Consider the following 9,939-nt stretch of genomic DNA (forward strand, 5'->3'; position numbering starts at 1 on the left):
CAAATGAACCATCACTGCATATGAAAAAAAAATCGTAATAAAGCTTTATGTTTTTATTAACAATTAATTAAAAATACGAGTTAATATTCATAAAAAAATTGTTTTCTATAAAAATAAAGTCTCAAAGTGTTTTTTGTGAACAGAAGTAGCATATTTTGTCTTAAAATGTCATTCTTAGAGGATTCATAAATCAAAATATGAAAAACTGGATGCAGGCAGATAAAAAGTAAAAAAAACAAAACTTCAAGCTGAAAAATAAAAATAAAATAATAAAAATTATACAGACAGAACTTGTAAATAGAAGAGTGCTGCCACCAGAATGCCCAATCCAAAGTGTCCTTTATCACTACACACAACACTGTGAAGTTACAAACTCAAAACTAGCATAGCATGCAGAACTAGTTTAAAAGGAAACACTAAAATAAAGGTTTTAATAGAAAACAGAACATGCAAAGGCAAAGAGCTTGTGCCTGTTTAAACCATATGACTGGTGGTTGTATGTACGTAATATGTGAATTGGCTCCTATAAAATCAGTTAGTAAAATAATAAATTAGTTAGTGAATAAAGAAAATATGTTAGACTCTCAGCTCTTAAATATCTAACATTTGGTTTCATAGTACAAATTAAGTTCGAATTGCACATTGTGTCAAAAGTGTGAAATGAATTTTAAGCTTTATAAGCTGATGAGAATTTTTATCTGAATTATCTTTCCCTCTTTTTTGAAAAAATTCAGATATGTAGGTCTATTAATCAAGTTTTATTTATTAATTTTTTTGTATTTATGTTTTATTTATGCTAAAAACGTAAATAAACATAAAGTTCATTGAAAATTGAAATTTTGAAGAAAAAAAATTATAGTAATATTGTTCTGCCTAAAAATGTAATTTTTGAAATTAGTTGAACTTCAACAAATGGACTAATGTAATTTAATGGAACTTGCTGCTGTATTGCTAGTTAAGCTGGTTGATTTGTTATTGTAACAGTTAATTATTTAGGTTATTTCCATTTAATATCTTTTATTCTTTAAAACGCCAAATAAAATAAAAACAGTTAGGCTATTACAGCAGTAGGAGTTATTGCTTGGATGTATTTTAAAAATGGATTTTATATCATTGCTATTAACCGTGCTAAGCTTATGAATCTTTCGTTCGGAAAAATAATCAAATCATATAACCTCACAGAATTATTACCAAGTTACCAATGTTTATATGAGTTAATCAGCAATATTTATTTTGTTTCAGTGTCTTTTTTTTAAGTTGTCTGTCCTTTTGTTGTTTTACCTTCTTTGTACTTGAAAAACATCTTTTTGTCAAACAGTTGAGAGACCGCTCCAGATGCCTTGAGAGAAAATAGCTGACCTGCAATTTGAAGAAGCAACATGCAACATTGAAACATTTGAGTCAAACCGACTCACTTTCTTTACTTTTTAGGGCTTATGATAAATTATTAAAACTAATAATTGTTGTTTTAAACAAGCAATTTGTCTATATATAATTGCTTAATGTTTTTGATAAATGACGGGTGTTTAGTAAAATTTAAAAAAAGAGGAAGAAAAACAACTATGATTCACTTTTATAGATATCTAGGAAATGTTGGAGCTTGAATGATAAATTTCATGCCATTTTGACTGAATTTGTATTGATTTAACCCATTCCGTATCAAGCTATTTTTAGTTTGATAATGGATAGACTTTTACGTATCATCTTATTCATTAATAAGCAAAAACTTCTGTTTTTTAGGGGTAAGTAAGAATTCCAACCTTTTCTTCATTTTGACCTATTGACCTATAAAGGTTTATTGTGCAACCCGTGTGATGACTTTACTGGGGAAAGGGAACTTTTGTCCTACAAAATTAAGTACTTTTCTCAGCGCCTCTTTGTATACCCCTCTTGGTGAGAGAATTGGCAAAGTGGCTATAGCATAACCGGGCTATTTTGATGATAGCACCACTCCTTGGGAGCATCGCTGGTTAGGTGCTATTTGTATAGACTATGACCAAGTTCAGCATTGATTATCCAACTTTTAGCATTGGTAATATCCAGCTGGTTGTCAGAGAAACTATACCCATTACTACCCCCACTGCTGTTTCAGTAGGTATGTATGAGATAGAGCACACCTCTTTTGGTGTGAAAATGGTTTTACCAAAGTGGCTATACTGTATATGGCTACTGGTTCACATTCACCAAGAATATGGCCAGTGAGTAGCCAGGTACCAGTGACAACTCCAGTCAACTCCTCGTCAGTGGCTACAATAGAACCACAGGCAGTTGCAATGCCCTTTTCCCCTTTAAAATGAAAGAAGATGTGGTAAATATGGCCTAAATAGACTGCTAATGTGATGTCTCTTGTTTTCTTGACAGTGTTGGAATGTTTTTATCTCTAAGTTGCTCATTGACATTACATGATGGAAGGTGTATCTAGCCATCCTTTTTGAGATATTAGATGTCTCTTAGGAGTCATTATCCAGAGCTTTTATCCAGTTTTTGTTTTTCTTTCTCAAGACATTATTCCATCTCCAACTTTAGTCCACTTTCTGATGTACCTAGTTGTGGTTCTGGTCCAATCGGTAAGAGGGTGTCCGATCTTTAGTTAGTCGGTAATCCTTTTCATTTCCCCCTATGCCTTCATGTCCCAGAACCCACCTTGTGTAACCTTGTGTTTCCAGGGCCGTTAAGCAATTTAGGTGTTCCCAGACTATTTCGTAATTTAGCTTCATGCTGAAGGCATATGCATGACTGTCCAAAAATAAGCTAATCTTTCACTTTTTGTATTCTTCTTTATCAACTCAGGTGCACAGGGTAGGATTGCAAGGACCTCAGCTTGGAAGATAGGACCAGTTTGAAGGGGTTTTGCTAGGGCTTAATTAAGCCCTACACCTATGCCATCTCCATCTTTGGTCTATCAGTATATCAATATTATTAAGTCATAATATTGGTCTGTCAATATTAAGCCCCTTTGTGAAACTTTTCTCTCTCCCATAGTTCTCTGTATCTTGACCAGCTGGAATGGTCGGAAAAAGTTGAGTTTTCCTCTTATTTTGTCAGGTACTGTTATAGCCATCTCATTTAATTTAAATCTCAAAAAAAAATTTTGATGTGGCTACTCTTTAGATCTGGTTTTAATTTCCCTGCATCTCAGGAGTGTGTGGTATGTAAAAGTTTAAGAGTGGGAGATCGAGTGGGGTTTCCATTGCTGTTGTGGGACAAGTAGCATCACCTTTACATTAAGACATGCTAGAAAGTGTAGTTTGTTTTGACCATGGGTCTGGCCATTATGCATAACCAATTCACCATCCTGTGGTTTTTCCCCAGTTTTTGCTGCATAATCTCTGCCCAACGCTTAGTAGACCCTTGGCGTCCTTATTTTTATTTTCCCCCAGAAAAAATCCTCCCTTTTGTATGAAACATTTTTGTCACAGCCAAAAAATTAAAAACATATAATGCGAGCTAAAGTCAATTTAAAGCACAGAGATTATGATTCTCACGCAAATGCGAGGTACGGAATGGGTTCAAATCTAAGGATAAAAAGCAATTCAAAATTAAACTTTTTCTACCAACTAGAAGTTTAAAAGCTCACTTGACTATTTACTTAAACTACACATCACTCAATCTAACCTAATACTTTATTTGGATTCTTTTACCTAAATTTGTTCTTTATACAAGATATCTTTAAGAAAATATTTTTATATTGAGAAACAAATTGATATTTGAATTTAGAAGGCCACAAATAAATACAAAAAAAATCCTCAAAATATTTCAAATGCTTCTCTTTTCATCACATGCACAAAATGTGGGATTACCCCCAAGTGAAGGAATAAAATAAAAAGGAAAATTTCACTTAAATTTAAAAAAAGGTAATCAAAGACATTGAAGTAACAAATAAAAATAAAGTGAATTTAACAAAAAAATTAAATTAAAAAAAATTAAAAAGAAAAACTGAATAAGAAGATAAGAAATAGTTCATGCTTGTAACATGCTTATTGGTTCAGTCTGATAGGTTTGGCTCGTTCTGATGGTGACTGGCAAAACATCCGTGACAATCTTACCTTGCCAATACCAGCTTCCAGGCCCACCGATAAAAATCCTCTGACCATCCTGAAAATAATAAATGATATCAAGACCACATGACAAATAAAAGTTTCTTTAAAAAAAAAGACTACATCGTTAAAATTTAATTAGGATTGAAGAAGTTAATGAAGCCTTACCACTCTGAAGTTTATTGTTAACAACTGTTACTATTCAACTGTAAGCAGGACTAGTTTAATTGTACTTTAGAGTAATAAAATTAACTGTCATTTAATATTTAATTAAACAACTCTTGGATGATATAAATTATCTTTCATCCTTGGTAAGAAAGTGTTTTTGCAGTCTTAGTGCCTTTTGAAATAATTATTCAGCTTGAATTACAACTATAAGACACTAAATCTATTTATTATCTCATTATCATTTTTTTGAAGGGCTTAGTTGAGTATTTTTTTTTTTTTTTTTTTTTGCTTTACAACCTGATGGATTGGGCAATAAAATGTATTAATCCATATTTGCTTAGTGGTCATAATTGACCATATTAATTATTACAATTAATTATTCTTTTTATCTAAGGTTTTTGGTTGAGATGAAAAATTAGTGTCACAAGTGGGATTCGAACCCATGACCTTCGGCTAAATACGCTGCTGCTCTAACCACTTGAGCTAGCGAGACTTCTGACTTAAAGTATTGTACAAACCAGAAGAGCTTGGGAAATACAAAACCCATAATTCATAGTATTCCATTATCATCATTATGGATCATCTATTATGTTATTTTTTTTAAGATGTGCATTCAAGCAACTATGTGCCATAGACACCCGAAGGTTCCGATTGCTACAATTGATCAAAGTTATCAAAGGATCGTCGACAGCTTTTGTAGTACATTCTCATAATATTTCCCTTGTATGTCCTTGCTCATGTCATAGCCCTATGCCATTTGATGAAAGCTGTTATGTATCATCAGTTTCCTTTTTAAGGCTTGTGGATCAATTATTCCTTTATATTATATTTTTTTGCCTTTTTTTTATACCGTCCTTGTCATTGTGTGCTATTCCACTGTGTCCCTTCACCCACATAATTTTTACATTGGTGCTCTCTCGCCTTATTTCTTTTAATAACCTGAAGGTCCTAGCCTCTATGTTTGTCACTGACTTGTTAGATTTTCGGAGGATGCAGTGCCTGGTAGAGTGTAGACTGAGCAAACCTCCTGGTGTCTGAACCCGATATATGACTTGTGGTCGGACACAGCACATCTTTTTACCTGTATTGATTTTGATCTATCAGTGATACGTACCTGGAAAGCGTTGATTTATAGTAGTAAAGTGGAAAGATATTTCGATTCATCATGAAGGCTGATTTACAAGGAACTCATAGGGAGAAAATAAAGTCTGCATGCAGGTGACCGCAATGGTTAAGGCATTGACACAACGCTCATCACTGTAAGGCAAAATTCACAACTTAACAAATGTGATTTTTCAAAAACACCGGCACCCGGGGGGTGATAGGTTCTTTGCTTTGCGTAAAAAAGTCCACTTCGGTGGCCCTCTTCAAAATTTCGTCCAGAATTTTAATTATTATTGGTGTAGCTTTATTGGTCCAGTAATTGTAATTCTTAACCCAGTTTGACAAACACCAGAATACACCTATTTTTTTTAAGGAAATAGTTAATAGAATTTCGTTGGATAGGATTCTGCCTGCCAGCAATTGGTTTAGTTATGTTAATGATTTATCATTTATCGATAATTTTATGGCAATCTGTGGATCCGCTTACTCTCGCTGCTTGTACTTGTCAGACTCGTTTTCTACTAAAAGGCTGTGTTCATGTTGATTAAACCAGCCCGAAATTTAATTATACACAAAATAAATAATTTAGGACAAAGTAAAATCTTCTTTTTTTTCTTCTTTTAAATATAACACACAATAGTTCTAAAGATCCATTTAACATCCTAGAATAAATAAAAGAAAAAAAATAGTGAGAACCGGATAACTCATAGATCTTACGACCGTCTAGAAAAGCACGTAGGGGCGCCTATGTGATAGGACTTTTGGATCATTTCCAAATCGATATTTAGAATTCCTCAATTGCATTAATGATGATCAACAATTATTAGAATAGTATTATAATTAATAATAAAAAATAATAGGAAAAAGGTCTCACTATGACAACATTATTTTAAAAAATATGGTTTTCTTGGTAACGTTATTAGGATATTTTTTTTTAACGATTAGTAAAATATTTATCATGCTGAAAAATAGAAGTGAAATTGTTCAACTTATTTTAGGTCGCCGTAGATATAAATCAACTGTTTTATATAATAACAAGCGTCGGTGGCCGCAACGGTTTAGGCGTTGACAAGGCGCTCATCACTGTAAGGCAAAGGTCCCGAGTTCGAATCCAGCGGCCCTGCATCTGAACCCGACATACTTACAAATGGGCTTTTTTTTTTTTCAAAAATACACACCGAGGGTTAAAAAAACAAACAAGCGTCTGCAGGCATGAAATATTGATAAATTTACTCGGGAAACAATTTTTTAAACAATGCTATACTCTTGAAATAATAACATAATTGGTCTTAGATACCAATTCAACCCTACTAAATACAATAGCTAACTTTTCTTACAGTCTTGATAGTCTAACTCCTTAGCATGCAGCTTAATGACCATAAAGGACGATTATTTTTGACCAATTTGAACCAGCGTTAATTGAAATAGAAAATCCTTTTTTAAAAAGGCCAAGGATGAAGGATGAAATAGTTTACTTTGAGAAAAATCTCACGTACCTATCTCACGGCTGTTCTGTATCCTGTGAGCCTGCTCTTCGAAGAATCGGCCGGTGATTAGTTTTGACAGACAGGCCCTACTGTACAAATAATACTTGATCTGAGCCGGCTTGCCCCTTTGGCTTATTTGCCGTGTAAATGGACTGGTCGTGATTTAAAGCGATTTAATCATTTAATCAGACTCTATTGTGGAATCGTGACGCTACCGTACAGGCAGCGATAATGGGCAATTAGTCATGGAGCCCTCACGAATTTTCTCACAAGAGCCAAATCTGAATATTTGCGATTGTCGTGGGCGTTAGACCGGTTTTCTTTCGACCCTGAGTTCATATTATTATGGTCATTTGGCCGGCTCCTTTAATTATCCGTTTGAAATGGGAAGGATATTTATTTGAGAAATAATTCAACCTTCGGTTATAATCGAAATGGAATTTAATTTTTGGTTGAGGAAAAAACATTGAGTTTTTATATTGCACGACGAGTAAACGATTAAACTTAAATTTTAGTATAAGTTTAACAATGGTAGAAATCTGTAATATGTTTTGTTAAAATTTGTTATTTGTTAATTTGTTAAAAGTTTGTTATTACAAAAACAAAAACAGACCGTTAATTAAAAAAGTGCTTAATGATCAATTAATCATTATTATATTCAATAATATTGAGTTCAATGAGATTGGGTAATTATAACAATCTAATTCTATAAGCTCTTTGTTATTAATTTTTTTAAAAATTTCCGACAAAAAATACTGCTGCCGTGATAACAAAAATATCGTCGACTAAATTTGTCCAAATGAAATTCAACTTTTTTCTTAATTCAAGTGATCTTTGAGCAAATCAAATTGGACTTTTTCTTAACCCGAACGAACTTTGTCCAGATCGAACTGAACTTTTCTTCAAATTGAACATTTTCCCATCCAAATTGAAAATTTTCAAGTCAAATTGAATTTTTTCTTAGTCCAAAATGAATTTTTTGCAAATCAAATTGAACCTTTTTTAAAATCTAAATGAAGTTTATCCATGTCAAGTTGAACTTTGTCCAAATCAAATTGAACTTTTTCTTAATCTAAATTAACTTTGTCTTAATCAAATTGGACTTACACTAAATCGAATTGATATTTTTCTTAATCCAAGTTAACTTTGTCCAAATCAAATTGAACTTTTTCTAAACCAGACTGAACTTCGTCCAAATAAAATTCAATTTTTGCTTAATTCAAGTGATCTTTGAGTAAATCAAATTGAAGTTTTTCCCATCCAAATTGAAAATTTTCAAGTCAAATGATATTTTTCTTAGTCCAAATGAATTTTCTGCAAATCAAATTGAAACTTTTTAAAAATCTAAATGAAGTTTATCCATGTCAAATTGAACCTTGACTAAATGGAATTGAAATTTTTCTTAATCCAAGTTAACTTTGTCCAAATCAAATTGAACTTTTTCTAAACTAGACTGAAATTTGTCCAAATTATTATTATTATTATTATTATTATAATTTTTAATAAAATAAAAATTTTCCCATCCAAATTAAAAATTTTCAAGTCAAATTGATATTTTTCTTAGGCCCTTAGGCCAAGTGACATTTCTGAAAATCAAATTAAACTTTTCTTAATCTCAATGAACTTTGCCTACATCAAATTGAACTTAAATTATCGAATTGACATTTTTCTTAATCAATGTTTACTTCGTCCAAATAAAATTGAATTTTTTCCATCTAAATTGAATATTTTCAAGTCATATTGTCATTTTTCTTACTCCATGTTAACTTTGTCCAAACCAAATTGAACTTTTTCTAAACCAGTGAAGTTTATCCATGTCAAATTGAACTTCGACTAAACCGAATTGAAATTTTTCTTAATCGAAGTGAGCTTTATCAAAATAAAATTGAACTTGATCCAATCTAAATTGAAAATTTTCCAAGTCGAATTGAACGTTTTCACAATTAAAGAGAACTTTACCCAAATTAAATTGAACTATTTTTAATCCTACAAACCTTACCTACAAAATTTGGTTTGGAAGTTGATTTAGGATTTAGATTTTTTTTTCAATCTTTCCTGGTTTCCATTTATATGTGGCAATTATTATTTGATGGTTTTTATCTAATTTAGAGGTTCATCAACTCCATGAAATACTTTTATGAAAACAAATTTTGATTTACTGGTTTGTAAAAGTAAACATCTACACATCGATCCATTCTCATAAACAGACTAAACTTATTAGTAGACTATCTAATATAAAATAAATTTCAACGTTCAAATTTTAATACGGTTATTTTAACAGAAATGTTCATCTACACGATTCCCTCTGGAAGATCGTGTTGGGAAGCATCAAGATAGTGAATAATTATGTGGTATATTCTCTGTGTACATAACAGTGTGATTTTGTATAAGGTAAACGAAAAAAATCCTTTCAGCTGCTAAGGTACTATTAACTAAATCCGATATCCATTGAGCACCGAAGTAGTCCAAAAGTCGTGCATTTATTTCGTGGCTTAACAATTACCATATCAATATAAAGTGTTTCAAAAAATTGTAAAAGAAATTTGTAGATTAAATTTATAAATTTTAACTAGTACTTTCAACTTCTAGCGAAACAATTAGAAAATCGGAAAAAAATGTGATTTTCAGGCCAAAAAATATTAGCGTAAGGCGTACATAACGTTTATTATTTTTGAAAAATATTCTTTAAAGTTTTTAGTTTGATATCGATCTAATCACCAGATCCATTTAAAAAAAGTCCCCCTATGTTAATTCGTATCGCAGAAAACTGGCGAGTGCGGCACATCAAACGGGATTCCTCACGATTTCTTATTCGCCCCGAGGATAATCTTCCTCATTAAATACACGGTGTTTATCGCATTTTCTGTTAAACATCTCTTACTCAAAAGCAAATGAGTTTTGCCACACGGGGAATTTTTCCTCGTCGTCTCGATGTCAGACTGACGTTTCTAGTCGAAACAAATTGCCCGGAATTCTTCCTCGAAAGAAGTGCAAATAGACTCTTGTTTGCTAAACGGTCGATTTATCACTTTGAGCCCGAGTGTCGTACTGCGTTTCAAGTGTATTGGACGACACGAGAGAACCGCCTGAAACATGTTTTGTGTACCATTAAAAAAGCTCCCGCGTGAGGTAAATCATACTTT

General features: G+C 32.2%; 1 protein-coding gene across 3 annotated transcripts in view; it reads right to left on the minus strand.

Moving 5' to 3' along the window:
* The window catches only part of LOC106662463 (integrin alpha-PS2), a 198,029-nt gene that overhangs the window by 18,716 nt on the left and 169,374 nt on the right, over positions 1-9,939 (minus strand). For 2 of the 3 annotated variants that reach the window (XM_014386565.2, XM_014386564.2), the window contains exons 6-7: positions 4,047-4,095; positions 1,282-1,359 (exon numbers count right to left, since the gene is read on the minus strand). In XM_014386565.2, coding sequence (XP_014242051.1) covers positions 1,282-1,359; positions 4,047-4,095 — 127 coding nt within the window. The remainder of the gene's footprint in view (positions 1-1,281; positions 1,360-4,046; positions 4,096-9,939) is intronic. The other variant, XM_014386566.2, reaches the window with a different exon arrangement.

Source organism: Cimex lectularius, unplaced genomic scaffold (genome assembly GCF_000648675.2).
Source record: "Cimex lectularius strain Harlan isolate CLEC.00 unplaced genomic scaffold, Clec_2.1 scaffold30, whole genome shotgun sequence".
Lineage (NCBI taxonomy): Eukaryota > Metazoa > Arthropoda > Insecta > Hemiptera > Cimicidae > Cimex > Cimex lectularius.